The sequence below is a fragment of the Saccopteryx bilineata genome, chromosome 1, assembly GCF_036850765.1.
Source record: "Saccopteryx bilineata isolate mSacBil1 chromosome 1, mSacBil1_pri_phased_curated, whole genome shotgun sequence".
NCBI classification, from domain to species: domain Eukaryota; kingdom Metazoa; phylum Chordata; class Mammalia; order Chiroptera; family Emballonuridae; genus Saccopteryx; species Saccopteryx bilineata.
This window is the reverse complement of record NC_089490.1, coordinates 346128100-346154294: the sequence shown is the minus strand read 5'-3', so window position 1 is coordinate 346154294 and position 26195 is coordinate 346128100. Positions and strand designations below refer to the sequence as shown.

Sequence of the window (26195 nt, the reverse complement as noted above, 5' to 3'; positions counted from 1 at the left end):
GAGCGCTCCTGGTTTCAGAGGTTCACTAGGAATCATAGAACTCAGCATATAGCCATACAGCTAAGACATACAATGACGTATGTAATAAGGACACACATTAGATCATAAGGAAAAGGCAAAGTGTGGAGGCAGCCATGTGGAGGCTTCCTATGTTCTCTCACTCTCATGAGGGAACACACTAGGCACACTTTCCCCCAGAGATGAAAATTCAGCGTGTGTGTTCTGTTTCTGCCCAGGAAACCCATGAGACTCGGCACCCACAGTTTTTATTGGAGGCTGGTCTTCTGCCTAGCATGTAGCAAATTTCTAGACTCCCAGAAGGCAAATGTGTTCAGCATAGTCTACATTTATGAATTGGAATTCTATAAGAGCTGTCCTTTCTTCCCCGTTTACTTCCTTATTCAATTATTCCTATAAATCTGGACTCGTGGGTTTTTATTGAGGTATAATCTAATGCTATTATTTTCTAACTCAATATATACACATAATATATATAATATTTTATATATAACATATAATAATATATAATATATAACATATATAATAACATTATTGTACTTTATTTATTTATTTATTTATTTATTTATTTATTTATTTATTTATTTATTTTTGAATAGGAGTGGCCCTAAATTCTGGCTCTCGGGTCCTTTTTGTGGACTCTCGTCTGAAGTCCGGAACCTTTTCTTGACTCTCAGGCGGTCCAGGGACGTTTTAGGCGGTGATGCTTACTAACAGACTGGCAACCAATAGTGGGGATAGAGAGCTGAAGAAGGGGTGGAGGGAAAGGAAATGAAAGGGTGGGGGGCGGAGCCAGGGAGCTGCACAGCCCTTGGGAGCCGTTGTAGGCCTAAGACTGAACTGGACTGAGGCCTGGGGTGGGGGTGGGGGGGCGTGGTCAAAGAGAACAGGGCAGAGCCCCCGCCGCGCCTGAAACTGGGCTGGGGACTGAAGAAGGAGGGACATCCGAGGCTGGCAGCGAGGGGGCGGGGCTGACTCCGGGCCTCGGCCAACCGGCGGTCGTAACAGCTGTGTGTCCTCCGCGCGTCTCCGCTCCCCTTCCTCGCCTGCTGGGGCTCCGCGTCCCGGGTGGGTCGGCCTCCCGACCTCTTCATGTCTCTGTCTCCTTCTTTCTTCACTTTTGATGATTTTCGTGTAAGCAGCCTTTTTCTCCGGCCTCCCTCTCCCCAGCCTCGGTTATTCTCCCAGGCGCCGGTGTCCGAGACGAGAGCCTGCCTCTGCGCTCAGCTCTGCCTGGAGAGAGATGGAGGAACCGGGGTCCCACGCAGGTGAGCGGGTCTGGGAGACTGGAGACTCCCGGCACCCCCACCCCACGGAAAAGTGGGGCAGTGTGATGTGGGGACGAGTTCGGCAGCACCAGCTAGTCTTAGGAACTCCAGTCGTAAGACGGTTAAGTCAGAGCCAACTCAATCGGTTAGCAACTCAGCCGGAGAGTATTCTTGGCTAGTTCCGTTTTTATTTTCCTTCCACTGAGGCCAAACTTAAATCCGAGAATGAGTATTTTAGAGATCAAAGGGAACGGAGACTGGGAAAACCCTTCTTGCTAGAAAGGGGTTTGTGGGCCGCAGAGAGCTTTGAGTTGTAACTGACTAGGAGACCTGGGTCCTGGTCCAGGTTTTGCTAATGACCCATTGACATAAATTTATTCCTCTGCATGGATCTCAATCGGTACCATGAGAAGGGTTGGGACTACAGGATCTCCAAAAGCCTGACATATGATGGGTGCTCCTTAAATGCTAGTTGTTTAGGAGTGAATAAATGAGATAAGGACGTCTCCTTCCTGGGTTCACTGGAGGCTGCCAGCTGCATTGTATGAACTAGGAGTCTGTAGAAATATATTGGTCTTACAGCCTGAGAAATAGGTGTTATTATCTCCATTACAAGTGAGAAAACGGGCTCAGAAGTAAAGCAATTTGCTGGTAAATATCAAAGCCAATTCCATTTCAAAGTCCATGCCACACCATCCTCTTTCCCAGTAAGAGAACAGGGAAGACTTGGTTGAAAGGAGCAGCAATTAATATGAGTTCTCTGCTAAAGTGAATATAACTCTATGGCAGAACTGTGTCTCATTCTTCTCAGTTTATGTTTTTTGTGAAATAATCTGGATGTCAATGCCAGAGCCATCATCTGTGTTAACACTGGCATCAACATAATCAGCATAATCATAACAAAAGTTAATGATAGTGACTAATTGTTGTAGTGATAACAAAGTCATAAATGAAATTGTGAAGACATCAAATTTTATAGTAAAGACTTTTAATTAAGGTGCTTTAAAGTTTATAAAGCACTTTCCAATGGTCCTTCCTATTGGAAGTCACTTCATCTTAGGTTGGTATAATTATTAGGCCCATTTTACAAGTAAGGAATCCAAGACCTAGAGAGATGAAGTGACTAGCACAAAGTTACACGATAAAGAAATAGAGCTGGGACACCAGTTGGGTCCCATATGATATGTTGTGCTTCTCCTTTGGTGCTCTCTCTACGTCCTCTCCCTTCCCTTAGTCCTTCCTCCCCACTCTGACTATCCTATGCTCCGTTCTTATCACTGAGAGAATTATTGTTTTGATGTTAACTAATCATCATGTGTTGGGTGATGATTAATAGTGTTGGAATTAATTCATAATTGAAGTGTCAGGTGATAAGAGTTTAGAATATGATCACTCCCAGAGGTGCAGAGGGGTTTAAATGTTTTAAGAAGGGGAATTGCATTTCATCATCATTTTCATCCACAGATTTCAAGGAATAAAACTAGAATATGCAGTGATTGACTATCTAAAAATAATAACTGTCATATATTGAGCTCATATTATAGTATGTCATGGGCCCTGTTCCAGCCACTTAAACTTTTTCATTTAATTCTGTCAACCACTCTATTGAATTTTATAAATGAGGATTCTGAAGCATACAGAAGTTAAATAACATGCCCAAAGTCATGTAGCCCTGGCCTGGTCCAAATCCTATGTTCTTAACCTTTAACCAGATTGGCTTAGGGACTGATTTTTACTTAAAAGAAAGCCTGATCCTCCCTAACAGGAGAGCCTGATTTGGGGGAGGGAAAGAAGTTCTAGTATTGTGTAAAGAAGAAGTTCACCCATGCTTTTAAATTCAGCTATTGAGAGCCCAGAACTGTAGTGAGGGGAGGTTTTTCTTCTGAACTCAGGAGATCACCCCCCCACACCTCTCATGATAGTGAGTCATGGTTCTCCTTAAGTTAGAAATGGTGACTAAATGAATTATTCATATGCTACTGATGAAAATTTGTCTTGGTTAACACTAGGAGAATGCAGCCAAAAGCAGTGTAAATTTCCCCTTGCCCACAAGGCCACCTGAGAAATTGGTCTAAAATGCACACTGGATGATGCCATTCTTCTGCCAGAAACTCTTATGTGCCTCCCTATCTGGGGGATAAATACTTAATAAGGCATCAAAGCTTCCCAGGATCGGTACTCTGCTGACCCCTTCAGTCCCATCTCTCCTCATAGCTTTTGACTAGGATAGTTATACTGGACTACTGAGATTCCCCACACGTCACTGTTTTCTTCATGTAGGCTTTTCACGTTACCTCTCTGCCCTTCTCTTTCAGTTGGCTTACCCACTATTCATCTTTTAAGATCCAGCTCACCCATTCAACAAATACTAGTCAGATGCTTATCAGTTGGCAGGCATGGTTCTAGGTGTAGAGGTATATAGCAGAGAAGAAGACATACATACAGTATCCCTGTCCTTTACAGAGTGTCTGTTTTGTACTATATATTAAATACAATATGTGGATGGTAAGAGCAGGGAAAGGGGATGAGGAGTGCAGGAGAGTTTTCAGGGAAGGCCTTGGATTGGATTGCGTTTGAACAGAGTTGAGGAGGTGAGGAAGTGAGATCTGTGGCTATCTGAAAGAAGAATATTCCAGACACAGAGTATAAGGACAATATTAGACAGGAGCTCTCATGGCTCAGTTGTTACCTCTCTGAAAATCCTCTGCTACCTTGATGTGCCCATTTCTGTTTTCCTACATGCTCTCCTGGTTTACCTTTAAGGTAGCATTTGTTACATGATGTGTAATTGTCCATGTTTATGTCTGTTTCCTTTAGGATGTGCCTTTCTTGAGGGCAGGGACCTCTGGTTTCTGTCTTCTTTGTAACTACCTTATGACCTGACTTGGAGCAGCCACCCAGAAATATTGATTAAATAAATGAATATAGTCTTACAGGCCTCGTTCTTACAGTTTAATAATTTTTACAAATGATTTGTAAGATAGGGTGTGGATGAGAGCTGAGAGAGGAAAAGAGAAAAAGAATTTTAAGCCTTGTTCTGGCTGGACTGACTGACTGATTCGCTTTTTGGGCCTTGAGAAGTAGAACACCTGATTCTCTTTGAGAAATGTGCCTGAAGACTTCCATTTTCAGGATTAGGGCTTGCTATCTAACCTGTAAAATGGTGGATAAAATGTAACAAAGTCTTTTTATAGCTGAATTTTCAAGAAAGTAAAATCCCCAGGAGTCTAAAAACCAAGAGTAAACTGTAAACCAGAGCATTAAAACCCCTTTAACTTGACCTCAGCTGCTCTGGATGTTTGCTGGTCTTACCTAGCTAGCAGCTTGGTCTTTAATAGACCTGCTGTTACATTGAATGAAACTGTGGACCTGCATGGGTTACACTCTGGTTGGCACTGAGATCCCTGCGTGAAATCACATCCTTTGAAAATCTACACCTTCTCATGGGTGGACTAGGGGAAAAAATCTTGCTACTGATGCAAAGATGACAAAAGAGATCACCTTTTATCCCAGGCTCCAGTAGAGGGAAAAGTTTCTTCAGAGAATTCTTAAACATAGGCAAACAGGCATTCCCGCATATGGATTTGGGTTTATATTTATTTTACCAGAATGCCCTTAAAACTCCAAGCCAAGAAATTGACATTAGAAGCCATCTGGGCTAATAATATCCCTGGGTGCTTGGCAGAAGCACATGCAGAATCTTTGGAGAGATCCACTTGACACAGGCTGCATAGGATTCTCACAAAGCCTGGAAGGATATGTTAAACCAGAATGCATATTGCTCGCTTTGTATTGTTGAGACCATGATGTTATTTTGGCATTAAAAAAATAAACATTTCAGTACATCTCTGCCTCTCAGTGATCTCCAGAAATGGAACGATACAACAGAACTTACATGCATGCCAGCGTTTGGATATGGATATACATTTAGCTGCTTCCTATTCTTGCAGAGGTCATGGAAGAAGTGACGTCGTGCTCCTTCAGCAGACCTCTGTTCCAGCAGGAAGACGAGAGAGGGATTACCTACCGGATCCCAGCCCTGCTCTACATACCCCCAACCCACACCTTCCTGGCCTTTGCAGAGAAGCGCTCTACCTGCAGGGATGAGGATGCTCTCCACCTGGTGCTGAGGCGAGGGTTGAGGACTGGGCACTCAGTACAGGTGACTCCTCATCGCAGATCTGGTCCTGAGCCTCCGTTTCTCTCCACATTTGTTCAGAGCATGCAGAGACTGCATTTTCCTATCAGTGCAGGAAAAGCTCTGGGTGGGAGCCGAGAAGGAAAAAACAACAAAAGCAATGCCTCTCACTTACTGAATACTTACTGTGCGCCAGGAGCACATGGATCCTTTCAGCCACTCTGACATAGGAATTGTTGTCAGTCTTATTTTACATTTAAAGATGAAGACACTGAGATTCAGAGAGCTTGTCACTTGCTCAAGATCACACAGCTATAACAAAGGAGTAGAGCCCTGGCCGGATAGCTGGGTTGGTTAGACTAGCATCATCCCAATATGCAGAAGTTGCCATTTTGGTAACCCGGTCAGGGCACATACAGATTGATGTTTCTGTCTCTCTCTCTCTTCCTCTCTCTCTAAAATTAATAAATAATTTTTTTTAAAAAAAAAGGAGTAGGAGCAGGTTTTAGACTTAGTCTCTGACTCTAGAGGCCTCCATGGCTCACGTGTATTTTTCATTCACATTCTTTTATCTGTGTAAGTCACCCAGGAATGTAAACACTGTTGGCCTGGGGTCACTGATGATGGATCCTGGTGCTCCAAGAGGTAGTTAACTCATTCAAGACCACAACAAGCAGATGACAGGTTGAGGGTGTAGGATAACAACAGTCATTCTACTACTCCTGCTCTTCTTCCTACCTTATACCTTACTCATTTTTACTCTCTGATTTACTCAGTTGTAGAATCTTGCAATTAGAAGAATCATCAGCCCAACCTCATTCCAAGTATGGAAGTCCTCTGTATTCCATTGGTAGCTACTAATAGCTTAGTGGTTAAGGGCATGGCTTTGAAGTCAGGCAAGACCTACCATTTATTGGCTGTGTGACCTTGGATACTTGACTCTTTCATCATCTGCAAAATGTAATAATAGCAATAGTAGGAACTCAACACGAGTCATCTTCTATAATGGGTCTGCTTACACAGCTCCTCAGATGAGGAACTTAATCCTGCGGCAGCTGTTAACTTTTTTGAGGGGATGAGATGATCTATAGTCTTCTATAATTTCCTGTTGGTCTTATTCTGCCTCCGGGGGTGGTCAATCTGTAATAAAGTCCCTTCTGCTGAAACTGCCCTGTGATGTACCTGAAAGTGTTCATGCCCTGTGAGTCTTATATTTTTGGGGGGGCTCAACAACTTTATTTCTTTTAGTGTCTTAGGCCACAGTCTGAATTTGGTTTCTGGGCCATTGAAAACTGATTACTCTCCTTAGGTCTGGGCTGGGATATCAGTGTCCTGTTTCAAAGAATGGTACTCAGATTGGAACTTTGGACCCCAAAGATAGAGCCACCCCAGCAATGAGGGGTCTGTCCCATCTTGTATCCTTTTCATGCATCCTAAGGGAGAGTAGCACTTCCTTTTTTGATCCTGCATAACACAGTTGACTAATATTAAGGAATTGGTCAGTTAAAACCTAGTTGTTTTTTTCTTTGTTCTTTTTTTTCTTAAAACACTTCTAATTGCGGTAAAATATACCTAAAAAAATTGTCCATCTTAATCATTTTAAATGTACATTATGGTATTGTTAACTCTGTGCACATTATAGAACAACTGTTTTTAAAACTTTGTCATTGGGCATGATTGCAGTTCTATACACATTGAACTCCTCATTCCCCCACCCCAGCCACTATTCTATTTTTTTCTATGAGTTTGATTACTTTAGGTATCTCATATTAGTAGGATCATGCAGTGTTTATCTTTTTGTGATTGGCTTATTTCATTTAAAACAGCAATTTTCAACCAGTATGCTGTAAGAATTTTTAAAACATGCAATACTTGACTAGTCACAGGCACTGACCTCTTTTCCCTTAGACTGTCAAATTTAAAAAATGACAATAGCCGTCTGAAGTGAATGGATCAAAATTACAGCTTTTTCTTTTTTGTCAGATTGGCAAAAAATGTATTTTTTGGTGTGCTGCTAAATTTTAGTAATTAGTTTATATGTGCCATGAGATGAAAAAGGTTGACAATTGCTGATTTAGAATAATATCCTTAAGGTTCATGTTGTAGCATGTGGCAGAATTTTCTTCTTTTTAAAGGCTGAATAATATTCTATTGTATCTATTTTGTTTTTCTTATCCTTTTCTCTGTTGTGAATAATGTTCTATGAACATGGTGTGCAAATATCTCTTCAAGACATTGCCTTAAATTGTTTGCATATATACCTAGAAGTAGAATTACTGGGTCATATGGTAATTTGATTTTTAATATCTTTTTTTTGTGTGTGGCAGAGACAGTCAGAGAGAGGGATAGATAGGGACATATAGACAGGAAGGAAGAGAGATGAGAAACATCAATTCTTTGTTGCGGTTTTTTAGTTGTTCATTGATTGATTTCTCATATGTGCCTTGACCATGGAGCTATAGCAGACCGAGTAACCCCTTGCTCAAGCCTGGCAACCTTGGGCTCAAGCTGGTGAGCCTTGCTCAAACGAGATGAGCCCGTGCTCAAGCTAGCGAGCTCGGGGTCTCGAACCTGGGTCCTCCGTGTCCCAGTCTGATGCTCTATCCACTGCACCACTGGTCAGGCTGATTTTTACTTTTTTTTTTTTTTGTATTTTTCTGAAGCTGGAAACGGGGAGAGACAGACAGACTCCCGCATGCGCCCGACCGGGATCCACCCGGCACGCCCACCAGGGGCGACGCTCTGCCCCTCCGGGGCGTCGCTCTGTCGCAACCAGAGCCACTCTAGCGCCTGGGGCAGAGGCCAAGGAGCCATCCCCAGCGCCCGGGCCATCTTTGCTCCAATGGAGCCTTGGCTGCGGGAGGGGAAGAGAGACAGAGAGGAAGTAGGGGTGGGGGTGGAGAAGCAAATGGGCGCTTCTCCTATGTGCCCTGGCCAGAAATCGAACCCAGGTCGAACCCGGGTCCCCCGCATGCCAGGCAGACGCTCTACCGCTGAGCCAACCGGCCAGGGCCTGATTTTTACTATCTTGAGAAACCTCCATACTGTTCTCCACAGTGAATTCATTATTTTATTATTTCATCAACAGTGCACAAGGATTCCAGTTTCTCTGTATCCTTGTCAACACTTATTTTGTGGGTTTTTTAAAAATATATTTTTTTAATTTTTAATTTTTTTTTTTTACAGAGACTGAGAGAGAGTCAGAGAGAGGGATAGACAGGGATAGACAGACAGGAACGGAGAGATGAGAAGCATCAATCATTAGTTTTTCGTTGCGCATTGCAACACGTTAGTTGTTCATTGATTGCTTTCTCATATGTGCCTTGACCTTGGGGCTACAGCAGACCGAGTAACCCCTTGCTCGAGCCAGTGACCTTGGGTCCAAGCTGGTGAGCTTTGTTCAAACCACATGAGCCCGTGCTCAAGCTGTCGACCTCAGGGTCTCGAACCTGGGTCATCGGTGTCCCAGTTCGACGCTCTATCCACTGTGCCACTGCCTGGTCAGGCTATTTTGTGTTTTTTTATAGTAGTCATTCTCATGAATATGAGGTGATATTGTAGTTTTGATTTGCACTTTCCTACTTATTAACAATGTTGAATATCTTTTCATATGCTTGTTGGCCATTATATTTGTTGTTCTTTAATTATGTTTATCCATCCAGATTTTTAAGCCCAGACTTGTTTAAGCTTCATCAAGTATGTTTATATTCCATTGCTGCAGCTGGTTGAGATCATTTGGATTCTAACGCTTTCATCTTAGTGTCCTGTTTATTCTAGCTTCATGTCAACTATATTTTAGACATATGTGGCCCAGATCATGTTCTCCTCTCAGTTACAAAGGATGGCTGAGCTTCTGACTTCCCAATGACTAGCCTGCCTGGTAATTTTTTTCCCTCCTGTTCCTAAAGGGAGTAGCAGTGCTAATGGGTTTCTTATATCTTACTGGATCCTGCTCAAGATTCTTGATCTGGGTAATCTTAATCATCTAAATGAGTTTGCAGCAGATGAGTTATTTCTCCCATCCAAGTACTAACCAGGCCCAATCCTGCTTAGCTTCTGAGATCAGATGAGATCGGTTGCATTCAGGGTGGTATGTAGACAGATTACTTCTCATCGGAAGCACACATTCAGTGCTATCCATAAAGTGCTGGTTTTCACACAGGGTGCTGAGGAGAAGGGCTCTATCCCCAGAGCAACAGTAGAAAATTAAATGCTCCCCAGGCCCCTTCTTGGCACTTGGGAGGGAGAGGAGCCTCTGGACATTGTTTATATGTTGTTTCTACCTGAGAGCATTTCTGTGATCACTCCTTTCCCTCTTCCCTTTTGTTCTTCTCTCCCTCCTTTCTTTCTTCTTCCCTTCTTTCTTCTTTCCTCTCTTCGTTCTTTCTTTCCTTACACAGCATTTATTGAACACTACTGTGTTCCAAGCATGAAGTTAGGGTGGATGTGTGGAGGGAAGCCATAAAAAAGTTGACAGATTCTGGCCTCTCTTTGCATAGAATTTGCACAACTTAACTGCAGTAAGAAAGCAGAGCTGTGCACAGATGTAGGTGTCCAAAACCCACACAAGATCCATGAAGTGTCACAGGCAAGTCTACTCAGGGTGGGGGATATTCTTTTTTTTTTTTAAGAGAATTTTTATTTTTTATTTATTTTTATTTATTTATTTTAGAGAGGAGAGAGAGAGAGGAGAGAGAGATGGGGGGAGGAGCTGGAAGCATCAACTCCCATATGTGCCTTGACCAGGCAAACCCAGGGTTTCGAACCGGCAACCTCAGCATTTCCAGGTCGACGCTTTATCCACTGCGCCACCACAGGTCAGGCTGGGGGATATTCTTAGAAGAAGGTCAAGTGCATTTGAGAATCAGAGAAGCTATTGTGTGGGCCATGGCATTTAAGCTGATTCTCAAAGTGAGTGGGTTGAAGGTGAGCGGAATCAAAGGCTTCTCCCTGGATTCTCCACATCCAGAAATGGTCTTTTCCTTCTCTGCCAGCCACAGTGCTTTGTTTCCTCTCTCTGATGGAGGCTGCAAGGCCCTGGAATCTGCTCTGGGGTGCCTTTCCTCTCCTCAAGGCAGGTCTGGCTGTCCCTCCCGCTAGTGGCCTTCTGGATCTTGAGTCCCTGAGAGTCACAGCTGAGGTCCTGCCTCCAGGAGTTTAAAACGCAGTCAGACAGTGATATGAACTTCTTATGCATAGAGAGTTTCCAGAGAGTAACAGTGCCATTTGGGAGGATTTTAGAAGCAGTCTTTTATTTTTTTTGACAGAGATAGAGAAAGAGTCAGAGAGTGGGACAGAAAGGGAGAGAGATGAGAAGCATCAATTCTTTGTTGCGGCACCTTAGTTTAGTGATTACTTTCTCATATGTGCCTTGACTGGGGGACTATAGTAGAGTGAGTGACCCCTTGCTCAAGCCAGCAACCTTGGGCTTCAAGCCAGCCACCTTTGGGCTCAAGCCAGTGACCGTGGGGTCATGTCTATGATCCCACGCTTAAGCCAGCAACCCTGCGCTAAGCCGGCGACCTTGGGGTTTTGAGCCTGGGTCCTTCATGTCCCAGTCTGACACTCTATCCACTGTGCCACTGCCTGGTCAGGCACAGTCTTCTATTAATTGGCAATCTGGGAGAGCTTTGTGGAGGAAAGCAGGCTCCTAACCAGTAATTACGTTGATTTTGGTACATATGTTTGAAGTGTTTACAGTGCACAAGGCATTTTGCTATAGAATGGGCTGCCCCGGAGATAAGAGTTCTCTGTCCTTAGACTAGTTTAAGGAGAGATGGAATGGTCTTTAACCAGAAAACTTAGAAGAGAATCTTATGTAGGTTGGGAGTTAGCACTAGGTCCTTATGATTTTGAGAATCTATGATCTGAGCTTTGCTTAATAATATGTTTTGCCCATTCATAGGAGAATTAAAATTTTAAAACTTATTTTTTGTTTTGCCCAGTTAACACATTTATATAACTGAAAAATAAAAACAGTATAAAAAAGTATATCTCCCATTCTCAATCTTCTACCTCCTATAGGAACTCACTGTTGGTTTTTATGTATTCTTGTAGTTCTTCATACAGAAACAAAGAAATACAAGTACATACCATTAATACTCTTTTAAAACTTTTTAATGTGAAAACATAAGACATAACATAAATGTCAGATCCAAATTGACAGCCAACATTTGTGAATTCACCATTCAACTCAAAAGTAGAATATTGCCAGCACCTTGGAGGCTTCTCCTTTGCCTCCTCTCTCCTTCCCAGAGGTCATCACTGTCCAGATTTATAGCTCTTGAGTTTAGTTTTGTTTTTAATTCATGAATTTTTTTTTCTTAATTATAGTTCATATTCAGTATTTTGTATTAGTTTCAGGTGTACAGCATAGTGGTTAGACAATCATATACTCTATATATTCTTTATGTTTGACTTCTTTTGTTCAATTTTACAGTCTTGAGGTTAATACAATTTGGGTGTACAGCTGTGATTGTTCATTTTCATTGTTACATAGTATTCCATTATTCCATTCCTTCTACTGTTGTTGCATATTTGAGTTAGCTGTTATGTGTATAGATAATGCTGCTCTGAATATTTTCATACGTGTTTTCCAGTACTGTGTGCATGTATATGTTGGATTTATATCTATAAATGGAATTACTGGATCTTAGGGTATGTTGATGTCTCACTTCAATAGCTAATGCCAGCCAGTATTCCAGAGTGGTGGTTGTGAGGGCTGGTCTACTTCAGTTTCACCCCTACTCCTCAAAGCATGACAGTTTACCAGGGCCTCTTTTTTTTTTTTTTTTTTTACTTCCTAGCCCCACAGGTCTGTCAGGAATTGCTCAGCTTCTCAGCCTTTTATTTACCTCTTTTAGAACCATAGAGATGCTCGGAGGGGGGAAAGGGACTTGAAATATCAGGCCAAACTCTCAATGAACTGTTCTTGTTCTTGGCCTATGATTCTTCATTGTCTTGTTTGCTCCCTGGTGCTTTCAAACATGTTTTTGTTTTAATAGTCTATGTATCCTAGTTCTCAGTAGAAGAGTTGGTTCAGATTACCTAGTTTGTTGTAATTGAAAGTCCCTTTTCTCCACATTTCTTATGGGAGTAGCATACCACATACAATATTGTGTATTTTCTTTGTTCACTTAACAATATATTAGGGGCATCTTTCCATAGCCATATATTCAAGACTATACTTTTTTTTCCTTTTTAAACCCCTTGCATTATGTGCTCATTTAACTGGTCCCCTATTGGTGAATATTTGGGTTGTCTGCAATATTTTGTTGTTTTAAGCAATGCTACAAGTAACCTTTTTTTACAGTTCACTTTCAATATTATTTTATATTAGTTTCAGGTGTGCAACGTTAGTGATTAGACAATCAAATGTGTTACAAAGTGTTCCCCCCAGTATCTCCAGTACCCACCTGGCACCATACATTGTTATTAAAATATTATTGACTATAATCCCTATGCTTAACTTTACATGCCTGTGACTATTTTGTAACTACTGATTTATACTACTGACTTAATCCCTTCACCTTTTCACCTGGTCCTCCAACTCTTCTCCCCTCTGGAAGCCATCAGTTTGTTCTTTGTGTCTATGAGTCTGTTTCAGTTTTGTTTGTTCATTTATTTTGTTCTTTAGATTCCACGTATAAGTGAAATCATATAGTATTTGTCTTTCTCTGACTAACTTATTTGACATAGCATAATACCCTCTAGATTCATCCATGCTTTGCAAGTGTTAAGATGTCACTTTATATGGCCAAATAATATTTCATTGTATATGTACTACAACTTTCCCCCCTTTTCATTGACTGTATTGGGTGATACTGTTAACAAAGTTATACAGCTTTCAGGTGCACAATTTTACAGCACATTATCTGTATTGTGTGTTCACCACCCCAAGTTAAGTCTCCATTCATCACCATTTATCCCCTCATACCTCCCTCCATCTACCTGTACTGTCCCTCCACACCCCCCTCCCCCAGCCATTACCACACTGTTGGTCAGTGTCCGTGAGTTTTTCCTTTTTTTTTTTTTTTTGTATTTTTCCGAAGCTGGAAACGGGGAGAGACAGTCAGTCAGACTCCCGCATGCGCCTGACCGGGATCCACCCGGCACGCCCACCAGGGGGCGACGCTCTGCCCACCAGGGGGTGATGCTCTGCCCCTCCGGGGTGTCGCTCTGTCGCGACCAGAGCCACTCTAGCGCCTGGGGCAGAGGCCAAGGAGCCATCCCCAGCGCCCGGGCCATCTTTGCTCCAATGGAGCCTTGGCTGCGGGAGGGGAAGAGAGAGAGAGGAAGGAGGGGGGGTTGGAGAAGCAGATGGGCGCTTCTCCTGTGTGCCCTGGCCAGGAATCGAACCCGGTACTTCCGCACGCCAGGCCAACGCTTTACCACTGAGCCAACCGGCCAGGGCCTTTTTCCATTTTTTATTCAACCCCTTCACCCCCCTCACCAAGTCCCACGCCAACAACTGTTAGCCTTCTATCTCTGAGTCCCTGTTTTGCTTGTTGGTTCATTTTGTTCATTAGATTACATACAAAGGCAATTACATAGCTCTTGTCTTTTTCTGATTGGCTAAAAGCTCTTTATTTCATCTTCAATTTTGAATGATAGCCTTGCTGGGTAGAATAGTCTTGGCTGTAGGTTCTTGCTTTTCATTACTTTGAATATTGCTTTTCATCACTTTGAATATTTTGTGCCAATCCTTTCTGGCCTGAAATGTTTCTGTTGAGAAATCTGCTGACAGTCTTAAGTGAGTACCCTTGTAGATAACTATCTTTCTCTTGCTGCTTTTAAGATTCACTCTTTGTCTCTAACCTTTGGCATTTAATTTTGATGTGTCTTGGTGTGGGCCTCTTTGGGTTCATCTTGTTTGGGGCTCTCTATATTATGTGTCTTTTTCCTTCACCAGATTAGGGAAGTTTTTAGTCATTATTTCTTCAGATATGCTCCCAAACTTTCGCTGTCTCTTTTCTCCTTCTGGTGCCCTTATAATGTGAATAGGGTTATGCTTGGTATTATCGCAGTGGTTTCTTAAACTATCATCATTTTTTTTTAATTCTTTTTTGTTTTGCTTCTCTGATTGGGTGTTTTCTGCTCCCTATCTTCCAAATCACTGTTTTGTCCTCTTATTCATCTAATCTTTGCTATTGATTCCTTTTAGTATATTTTTCACTTCAGATATTGTTTTCTTGATTTCTGACTGGTTATTTTTAACGTTATATATGTCCTTTTTAAATGTTTAGTATCTCTTTAAGTTCTTACTGAGTTTATCCATTCTTCCCCTAAGCTCTTTGAGCATCCTTATATGCATTGTTTTGAACTCTGTATCTGCTTGCTTCCTTTTTTTGTATTTTTCTGAACTGAGAAGCAGGGAGGCAGAGAGACAGACTCCTTCTGTGCCCATCCAGGATCCACTGGCATGCCCACTAGGGGGCAATTCTCTGCCCATCTGGGGCGCTGCTCTGTTGCAACCAGAGCCATTCTAGTGTCTGAGGTGGAGGTCATGGAGCCATCCTCAGTGCCCAGGCCAACTTTGCACCAGTGGAGTCTTGGCTGTGAGAGGGGAAGAGAGAGGTAAAGGAGAGGGAAGGGTGGAGAAGCAGATGGACACTTCTGTGTGCCCTGGCCTGGGGAATCAAACCTGGGACTTATACACTCCAGGCTGACACTCTACCACTGAGCAAACCAGCCAGGGCCTGCTTGCTTCCTTTTCATTTAGTTCTTTTTCTGGAGACTTTTTTCTTTTCTTTAATTTGGGGCATATTTCTTTGTCTCCTCATTTTGGCTGCCTCTGTGTATTTGCTATGTGTTCCAGTCTTGGTAGAGTGGCCTTAGGTAGTAGGTGTTCTTGGGGCTCAGTGGCACAAACTGCCTGATCACCTGAGTTAAGTGCTCCAGGGCTGTCTTTTGTGTGGGTTATGCGAATCTTTCTGTTATAGTTTAGTCTTGATTGCTGATTTCCTGTTTGGGGTGAGGTTGACCCTGACCACAGTGTATGAGCTACTGTGCAGCACAGGGGCTGACCCCATGAAATGAAATTTGTCCCAGTGCGGTCTGGTGCCTGCCAAGATCTCCCTTTGGATGTGCTGCGTGTGGTGCTGATTGAGTCATGTTCTGATGTTGTCTGAAGCTCACCATTGTGTGTACTGGTTTTGGGGCATCTTTAGAGGGACTCAGGTATAGGTCAATGTCAGATGCTGCCAGTTGCTGGACTCTGAGCTACCAATTAGGAGCTACAAAGTGATCCACAGTTTGTGGCTGCCTCTGATGGGTCTGGGTATACATGGGAGGTGCCAGGTTGCACACCAAGGCCGGTTTCCACCAGCACTGTGCCTGTGGGCAGGTTGGCAAAAGGCCCAAGGCACCCCAAGATCCTCTTCCATTTGCTGGCTGCCTGTTAGGCTCAGTAACTGATTGAGTTGCATGAGGGAGGTTGTAAGGCCAGGAGTCGCAGCCATTCGATGCAGGTTCTCACTGAATTTGGACAGATGGTAAAGAAACAGCTGGGCCAAAAAATGGTGGGCCATTCCTTTATTCTAGCCTCGCACCTGGCCAGTGAGAAACACACAGAGGGGAAAACATTTCCCTTTCCATTCAGGGCTCCCGAAGCCACTGACACAAACGGGTTTTCCTAGAATCAAAGGCCCCACCACCACCAGTCTTAGTCACTTCTGGTTCCCCATCTGCCAACATGGCTTCTTACTCTGCAAAACTGGCTTCTCTCTCCTTTCCTTCCATCTTGGTTTCTTCTTCCTCTTCTCTTTCTTCCTCCTTAAAAACTATGTGGGCCCACAAAGACCCCTCCTCTAACACACATTAGCATAACAATGGTCCTTCCCAAGCAGGAAGGTAATTAGCAGTTTCACCTGGGCAATGCCATTTTTAACAAAGTGAGCAAACAAAAATCACATTTTACAAATTTACTTGTCCAACAGAGGTTTTCAGTGAGTCACCCAGTAGGGGTGAGTGGTATTAACCAGGTTGATAGAGATTCAAACTTAGCACCAGTGCTGGGTCTGAGGCCACTCAGCAAAAGTCTCAGGGTACACAAGGCCAGCTACCACCTGCTTGGGGCCTACAGACCTTTGTGGTGAGGTGGGGACTCAGGAGGATTCAGGATGAGGCCACTAGAGTTCATGAGGATAACACAGTTTAAATTTTGACTATGTGGAGGGTGGGGGCATAGCACTGGTCAGGGAGTGTGTTTATTTTGGGGAGCAGGAAATAGACCTTCTTGAGAGCCTTCCAGGAAAGTCTGCACTGCAGGCCCAGGCTGGCCTCAGGCAAAAGACTCCTCCACAAGGCATGAGCTTGACAGGGTGCGGCCACAGCGAGTTGCGAGGGTGGCTCTAGTGCATCCCTACAGGCTGACGTGGCATGACTGGGAATGCTGGACTCAAGAAAGATGGCATCTGGGGGCAATATGGGAAAGAGAGCACAGGGACAGTGGTGGCTGTTCCTACAGGTCTCTCCTTGAAGCCTTACGAGGCTCTCCCTGTATGATTTCGTTTTGCTCTGAGTTGCTGTGCCTCCACCTGAGTGCCTGCAAATGGGATTTTGTGTACTGCACTTTTAGGAGAGTGCCTGGATAAATACAAGGAGACACTCATATTTATCTGGTAGACGGAATTTCTGCTGATTTTCATAGCCAGATGTTATGTGGGCTCCTCTTCCTGGCACTGGTGCTCCAGGCTGGGGAGCACGGCATGAGGCTGAGACCCCTCGCTTTTCAGAGGGTACTTTTGCACCTGATATATTTGTCTTGATGCTTAGCCACCACATGTGGCTGCGGGGCCAGCCCTTTCCATGTTTCCTTCTCTACCAGTCTTGATGTGGCTTATTCTGTAAGTCTTTGTCAGCTCTTCAGGTTGCTTATTCAAGTTGGTTTTTCTATAATTTATTTATAGTTCTGGTTTGGTTTTGAGAAGTGTGCGTAACTTGCACTTTTTTACTTCACTGTCATCTTGCATCTCCCCCAGGGTGAATAATCTTATACACACTTAGTTTGATGAGCAGATATATCTTACGATAAATTTCCAAAATTGGGCAGGCTGGGAAAAGATAAATGCATGTGTAATTTCGATAAGTCCAACATAAGTGATAAACTATTTTGGACTTCAATTCATATTTGAGAGTGTTTGTTGCTTCACATTTTTTTCCAAAAGAAGATATTGTAAAAGTTTATGATTAGCCAATTTGTTAGATGAAAAATACCATCTCAATTTTAATTGCTTTTCTCTTTTATATGTGAGGTTGAACATATTTTCATTTTTATTCTCTTTCTGCAACTTGTCTGATCTTGCTCTTTGCCCATTTCGATTGGGTTTCTGGAAATTTTCTTATATTGTTTCTAATATTGTTTTAAAAATATATTAAGGAGATTAGGCCTCTTTATTTGTGATATCTCTGATTAGTATCATCTCATTTTATCCTTGCAACAACAACTCTGTGAGCATGTTATTATATTCTCCACTTAACTGATGAAGAAACTGAAATAAAGGAGGGTTAAATAATTTCCCCTGGGTCCCATGATAGGTGATTAAGGCAGGATTTAAACTAGGTATCTGACTCCATGCCTGAGTTTTGTGATCATGGTATCTCCCCTGCCAGGTAAGTGTATCCATGCCTGAGTTTTTAATGACACTGTTACGAATTGCCTCCCCAAGGTAGCAGAAGAATGAAAATAAATCAGTGCGTTAAATTTTTCTTTATTTGCCTAAAACTTCCATGTTTTTTCACTCTGCTTTATGTTTCTTCCTTTGCTTCTTTTTTTCCTTCCTTTTTGTGAGGCAGAGGAGGTCTTTAAAAAATAAAATTTATGTAGCTCCTATCATGTGCTGAGTGCTGGAGATACAGAATTAGAATAATTTGATTTCTACCCTCAAGAGATTCATAGTGTAGGGAGGAAGCCATTCACATAAAAAATATAACGTCATATACCACATTTCCCCATGTATAAGATGCACCTTAATTTGGGGGCCCGAAATTTGAAAAAAAAATTATTACATAAAGTTATTGAACTCAAGTTTTATTCATCATAAAATTCATACAACTCATCACTGTCGAAACTCCCATCCATTAGCTTGTCCTCATTAGTGTCTGATGTTGAATCACTGTCTTCATATATTGCTTTGTCCTCAGTTCCATCTATGGCATTTGAAATGCCACAACCACTGTATAAGACTCACCCAGTCTTTAGACTCCAAATTTTTCGAAAAAGTTTGTGTCTTATAAATGGGGAAATATGGTAATAATTGTTATAATTCTTTGTGTACAAAGGGAAGCCTGCTAGAGGATGAGAGGGAGTCCCATGGAAGGCTTCATAAAGGAGATTAAAGGAGATGACTTTTGAGTTGGTTTTGGGGGCTGAATTGGGCATCTAGACAAAGTGAGGAGGAATGTTTTAGACAGAAGGGACAACATGAAAATTCAGTGACTACTTGGACCTAAACACTTTTATAGATTTCAATACCATTTATTTCTCCTCTTTGAAAAGTTCTGTTTTTAACGAGCCTCATATCTTCCTACTAGTCTCTCACTCCTGCTCTCTCTCCATTACTTTTGTCTAGTGGGGACCACTGACGCCACTGATGAAAGCCATGCTGCCTGGGCATCGGACCATGAACCCCTGTCCTGTGTGGGAGCGGAAGAGTGGTTTTGTGTACCTATTCTTCATTTGTGTGCGGGGCCACGTCACTGAGCGTCAACAGATTGTGTCAGGCAGGAATGCTGCTCGCCTCTGCTTCATCTGCAGTCGGGATTCTGGCCATTCGTGGAGCGATGTGAGAGACCTGACTGAGGAGGTTATTGGCCCAGAAGTGAAGCACTGGGCCACGTTTGCTGTGGGCCCGGGCCATGGCATCCAGCTGCAGTCGGGGAGGCTGATCATTCCTGCATATACCTACTATATCCCTTACTGGTTCTTTTGCTTCCCGCTACCATGTAAAGCCAGACCTCATTCCCTGATGATCTACAGTGATGACCTAGGAGTCACATGGCACCATGGCAGGCTCATTAAGCCCATGGTGACAGTGGAGTGCGAAGTGGCAGAGGTGACTGGGCGAGCCGGCCACCCTGTGTTGTATTGCAGTGCCCGGACACCAAACAGGTGCCGGGCAGAGGCTGTCAGCACTGACCATGGTGAATGCTTTCAGAGGCCAGCCCTGAGCCGACAGCTCTGTGAGCCTCCGCATGGCTGCCAAGGCAGTGTGGTGAGTTTCCAGCCCCTGGAGATCCCACGTGAGTGCCGGGACCCTGCTGGCAAAGATGCTCTTCCTGTTCAGCAGAGCCCTCTGCTGGAGAGTTCTCTGAGGCTGGAGCAGGAAGCTGGCAATCGGTCAGAATCATGGCTCTTGTACTCACACCCAACCAGTAAGAAACGGAGGGTTAACCTAGGCATCTACCTCAACCGGACCCCCTTGGAGGCCGCTTGCTGGTCCGCACCCTGGATTTTGCACTGTGGACCTAGTGGCTACTCTGATTTGGCTGCTCTGGAGGAGGGCTTGTTTGGGTGTTTGTTTGAGTGTGGGACCAAGCGGGATTGTGAGCAGATTGCCTTCCGCCTGTTTACACACCAAGAGATCCTGAGCCATGTGCAGGGTGACTGCATCAACCCTCATAACAACTCTGAACCAATTTAAAACTAATTGGATTAGGATACAACTTTCCATAGAAGGGAAACTATTGGAAGGCAGCCATAGCCAGGGTAATGGAGGCCAGAATAACAACTTACTGAAACCTACCAGGAATCCCAGAATTTAATATTCTTCCTGCCTTTTTTCACCTCTTCAAAGAGCAAAATGAAAATTTTGCCATAGCTACTGCAGTGGAAATATTACTGAATTGTGTGAATTGGGAGACCATGTTATAATCCTGAACCTGCCGCTGACTGGCTCTGGGACCTTGAACTCGCTGGGCCTCAGGTCTGCATCTGTAAAATAAAAAGATTGGCTCTCCTTTTCATATCCCTTGGGAAGGCAGTGCTTCTGTGCTCCATGATCATCAAGTCCTGGCTGCATATATAAGACTGATCTCAAAATGGAAATCAGAGGACTCATCTTTTCAAATGACTCACCAGTCATCCAAGTGTTAGGTTATAGGCAGGTGTCATGGCACAAAGAAAGATCTGGGTGGTTTGTTCAGTTTTTTTGTTTTGTTTTTAAATTTATTTATTTTTCATTATTTATTTATTTTTAGAGAGGAGAGAGAGACAGAGAGGGAGAGAGAGGAGAGAGAGAGAAGGGGGGAGGAGCAGGAAGCATCAACTCCCATATGTGCCTTGACCAGGCAAGCCCAGGGTTTCGAACCTGCGACCTCAGCATTTCCAGGTTGACACTTTATCCACTGCACCACCACAGGTCAGGCTATTCAGTTTTTTATAACAAATATCCATACCCTTCTAATCATGCTCAGAGCTCTACAGGCTGTGCTGAAGGAACTGGGAAAAATGAGGTCACCTACCTTCTTCCACTTTGCAGCTCTACTCAATCGGCCGGTCCTCACCCAGAAAGCATTATCCTTGGTAGAAAGTGAGAGGCTGCGTACTAGTAGTCCTTATTGTTTCTGCTGGCATTGTTCTACGGAGGACGAACCTGAAGTTCTTTATTAGGATGGTTCCTGATGTGAAAATGACACAATTTAGGCTTTAAAGCATTGGCCAAAACTTCCCAGTCTCTGCCCTCAAGGAGCTCACAGTTTGTGAGGCTAGAAGAGGAAAAAACTTTTTAAAAATAAATGAAGCTAGGGGGATAGTTTGTAGATGTTGGGCTCTAAGTTGGTGTGATGGAAGCTATGATGTCATTGTCTTAGTTGCATCTTGATTGTGCCTGGAGTCATCTGCCCCAAGGCTTGTCCAGGCTGCTGGTTTTCCCAAGTTTGTTTTTCTTAAAATGTTGTCCTGGCTCCACCACACCGTTTGCCAATGGAAAAAGGCTTCGCCCTTAGGAAGGTCTCTGGACACCCCCATACACACACTCCAAACCACTAAATCTGTTTGGACCTACCGAAATCATGATTTTTGAAGTGGGGATAACACTTTGTCTAGTAGTTTGGGGACTGAACTTTGCCAGTTCTAGGTCTCTGAGATGATATCAGAGTGGTTACTCTTATTCTAGATTGTTTACTCTATAGCCTGTTACTGTGAGAGAAATTCTGTCATGAGATTTCTTTTTTGTCCCTCTTAAGCTGACTTATCAACTAAATACAGGGTGGGGCAAAAGTAGGTTTGCACTTGTTCATATGGAAAATAATAATACAAGAATAAACTCTATTTTGTGTACTCACAACTATAAATCTACTTTTGCCCCATCCCTGTATATGTGGTGCTAGGAAATGACCCTAGAGAGCAAGTCTTAGTGGTACAGCATATAGCCTGGGATGCACACTTCACACGGGGAAGAGTCCTACAGGAGGGAAGCGGAGATTACCTTCACCTACTTCAGCATAAGGCTTAAGCCCATGACTTAGGGTGGCTTCTCATATCTTATGGGGGGGTAAGGGAGAGAAGTGGATGCTTTACTCTAGCTATTGACTGGTTGCTTGTTGTGTCTTTTTTTTTTTTTTTTTTTTTTTTTTAGAGGCAGAGATAGACAGGGACGGACAGACAGACAGGAACGGAGAGAGATGAGAAGCATCAATCATCAGTTTCTCGTTGCATGTTGCGACTTCTTAGTTGTTCATTGATTGCTTTCTCACATGTGCCTTGACCGTGGGCCTTCAGCAGACCGAGTAACCCCCTGCTGGAGCCAGCGACCTTGGGTCCAAGCTGGTGAGCTCTTTGCTCAAGCCAGATGAGCCCGCGCTCAAGCTGGCGACCTCAGGGTGGTCTCGAACCTGGGTCCTTCCGCATCCCAGTCCGATGCTCTATCCACTGCGACTTCTCATATCTTTACCATTATCCATCTTCCCAGTAGTCAGTTATGATCATTTGCTCACTCATTCATACATTTATATAAATATTTCTTGAGTGCCTGTGCAGAATGTAAGATGCTTTCTGTTGCCATTCCCTGGTTGAAAATAATTTATGGCTCCTCGTTCCCTATTAAAGGGTATTTTAGCCTGGCATGCAACCTTCAGTTGTTGGGTGAAATAATGACTACTTACTTCTTTATATGAAGCCCACTGTCAGGAGGACCTCTGCCAAGTTGACAAGTGGAAGGAGGTGGAGGAATAGGGGTGGGCAGAGTGGTGGTGCAGGGGAGAGAATTAAAAGAACATCCCCCTCTAGAATAGTAGAAACTTCTTGTTCAGCAAAGCTTTCCTGAGCACTGTACTGCAGGTAGATGGGGATAGAGAGGGTGGCCAAGCTCTACAATCAGGCTAAAGGGTGGGGAGAATGAGAACATCAAGACTTCTTTGAGACCATCCAAGAAGGGAGTCAAGGAAGGGGCTTCAGTCACATGCCAGTGTGGGCCACAGATGTCCAGTACCATACTCAGAAGATGTCTCATCCATCTTTAGTTGCCTTCATCTTTAGTTTCTCCTTCCCTTTTGCCTCATGTTTGCTTCTCAGTGAGAAATTCCCTTATTAGGCAAAGGGTCTATGTGCACATATCAGGAATAGCAAGAAAAGAGAGTTGGGGACAGGCATCCACAATGAGGATTTGAGAAACAGTGGGTGATGGCAGCTATGAAGAAAACCACAGAGAATTCCTGGCATGTGTATGAAGAGAAAGTAGCACAGACATGAGGCCCAGACCAGAGAGATGGTATAGGTGGTGCTTGCTGTGAAGAAGTGATAATAGGCTGGAGCTGTTCCCGAAGCATGTGGCAGCAGACAGAGGTCTGCACAAGGCAGCAGGTTAGGCTGCAGATAAGTTTCTACCAAGCCCTGTGACTTTAAGCTAGCTTAACATGTCTGCTCTAGGTGACAGACAAAAACAGCTTTAGCCACAACAACTCTGTGCCAATTACTGAATATCTTCAGGGCATTAGGACCTATACTATGATACTGGTATCCTAACTAAGCCCCTTCAGCCACTTCGGGTTGGTAGAATGGAGAAGGCAGGACAAGTGGTGGTGGCTGTGAAGAAAACAGGAAGACAGACTGAAGGCCACTAATCTAGAGGCCTGGAGAGAGGACCTCATAGGCTGTGGTCCTTTGCTCCCAGATGCCCCCTGCCCTGTCCTTGGACCCTTAGAATGGATCCATCTAGCATACATGGCCCATCACTGGAAGTACGAGAAAGCACAAGAAGTGGGCTCCTGCTGCTGGTGTGCACCCAGACCAGCCTCCCAGCCATTTAACCTGCTGCTCCTGCTCCTGCTCCTGCTCCCTGTCTGGTTCCTCACTCCTAGGCTCCTGATATTTACTTCAAGCCCTTGTTATTTGGATCTGTTTCTCCTGGTTATTAGTCTCCCCTCAGATATCCACAGGGTATCATGTAACTACAAACATAGGTAAGAAACCTTGCAGCTTGCCTGTTGGGTAGCTCGTGGGACCCACAGAGGCCACCCTGATACTGCACAGCCTCCGCCCAGGACAGTGGGATTTAATACTTCTACTTGGGCCAGATTAAGTTGCGCAGTCTCCAGTAGGCAGTGAATTTTCCCCACTGCATTATTCAGTAAATGTGTCGTCCTTGCCTGGGCTGCCACAGTGTGCAGTTTGAGCCTCCTTTGGGCCCTACCACAGGCTCCCCTGAGCTATTTATTGTCTGATGTGCCCTCTAGGCCTCTGCTAGGCTGTGAACTCCGTGAGGGCCAAATCTGACCCTTCACTATATCCTTTTTACCTTGAATCACAGTGACTTATTTATAAATAAATGCTTTTTCTATCATATTTTGAATTCCCTGAAGATAAAGGTTCTTGAGTTCTCTCCATCCTCTGCACCCAGCACAGGGCCTGGCATGGGACAGACAACAGTAAAGTTATGCTGAATTAATAAAAGACTTAAAGACCCTTTGCCTTCTGGAGCTAATTGAAAAGGCTGGGGTGAGATTCCGCTCCGAGAGGAGCATGTTGTGCCCCTCTGGATCCACAGCACTCTACATGTGCTGAGTACTCGCCCTAAAGGAGACTTCTCTGTGCTGGCCTGCTTCCAGGTCAGTCACAGTGTTTCCTTAGAATCAGCTTTTCTCTGGCTTGAGCTTGGTCCTGCCTGGAAATCTGAAGGATCACAGCCCAAGCCCAAAGCGAAGCCTTGATTTGAGATTCTCATTTCACTGGTATTCCCCCTTGTCTAATTGGGTTTTCTATAACTGTGACTCCTCCAGGGCTATAAGGGAAATGCTGGGCTCAGCACATTCTGTGCATGCCTTTTTTATCTTCTTTTTCCAAGTGAGAGGAGGGGAGATAGACTCCTGCCTGCACCCTGACTGGGATCTACCCGGCAGCCCCCATCTTCTGGGGCTGATTTTAGCACCTGAGGCAGAGGCTCGTCAGAGTTGCCATCAGCGCCTGGGGCCGATGCACTTGAATCCATCCAGCCATGGCTGTGGGAGAGGAGAGAGAGAAAAGGGGAGCGGAGCAGAGGGTCACTTCTCCTGTGTGCCCTGACTAGGAATCAAACCCAGGACTTCCACACACCAGGCCATTGCTTTACCACTCAGCCAACTGTCCAGGGCCTGTGCATGTCTTGGCTCTGTGATACCAGTGCCACAAATGCTCTCTGTATTGTAGAAACTGCTGTGACGCTGAAGCAAGGAAGATGAATAAAGAGCATAATTCTGACATCTTCTGGTTTTGTTGTGGAGGAAAGTAGGAGACCATCATCCTAATACTTATAGTTTGGATCTGAGGTATTTTTTTGGTTCTCATAAGAACTTTTACTTTCAGAAAATATTAATAATTTTTTGCACTTTTACACATTGTTACTTGAACTTAGTTACCAATCAAGGGAGGCAGGCAGAGGTGACTGCACACTAGCTGTCATATGGAGGTACCAGGGTCCCCCTTCTGACACCAGCCCAAGTGTCTGTCACTGCATGTCTTGTTTCTTAAAAAAAAAACAACAACAACCTTGAGATTACTCTCAAATTGCAGTTGGAGAGACCACAAACATTTACCTCAATGAAGTTCAGTGATAGCTTTAACTTAGGATTTTTTAAAAATTATTTTATTTTGTATTTCTCCTAAGTGAAAAGCGGGGAGGCAGAGAGATGCCTTCATGCGCCCAACCAGGATCCACCCAGCAAGCCCACTAGGGGGTGATGCTCTGTTACAACCTGAGCCATTTTAGTGCCTGGGGTGAGGCCATGAAGTCATCCTCAGCGCCTGGGCCAACTTGCTCCAGTGGAGCCTTGTCTGTGGGAGGGGAAGAGAGAGAAGGGAGAGTCAGAAGGGTGGAGAAGCAGATGGCCCCTTCTTCTATGTGCCATGACTGGGAATTGAACCTGGAACATCCATACTCCAGGCCAAAGCTCTACCACTGAATCGGCTAGGACCTAACCTGGGATTTTTGCTTGACTTTCTCTTTGTTTTATTGGGATGCTTAACTCTTTCTGCCCACTGTTTCAGCATAACTCCTCCAGTTCTGCCAGTAGGTCAGTTAGCTTTTTAAGAACAAATTGACTTGAAAAAGTTTCAAATGGACATCTTTTGTCATACCACTGAGAGTCATATAATGATAAAAGAATAAGTGAACTTTAGAAAACTGCTAAGTTCTAAAAATAGTTTTATAATAATTATGTAATCATTTAAAAAAATCCAATGAGCCTGACCAGGTGGCAGCGCAGTGAATAGAGCATTGGACTGGGATGAGGAAGGACCCAGGTTCGAGACCCCGAGGTTGCCAGCTTGAGCCAGGCTCATCTGGCTTGAGCCAAAAAAA

At 43.9% G+C, this 26195-nt stretch overlaps 1 protein-coding gene across 1 annotated transcript; it reads left to right on the top strand.

Moving 5' to 3' along the window:
- Positions 1 to 968: 968 nt before the first annotated feature.
- On the top strand, positions 969 to 25377 carry NEU3 (neuraminidase 3). The gene is given in 4 exon segments (XM_066250101.1): positions 969 to 1286; positions 5237 to 5448; positions 18996 to 20054; positions 20056 to 25377. Coding segments are annotated over 4 exon segments (1428 nt in total). The 5' UTR covers positions 969 to 1261; the 3' UTR covers positions 20188 to 25377.
- The last annotated feature ends 818 nt before the right edge of the window (positions 25378 to 26195 follow it).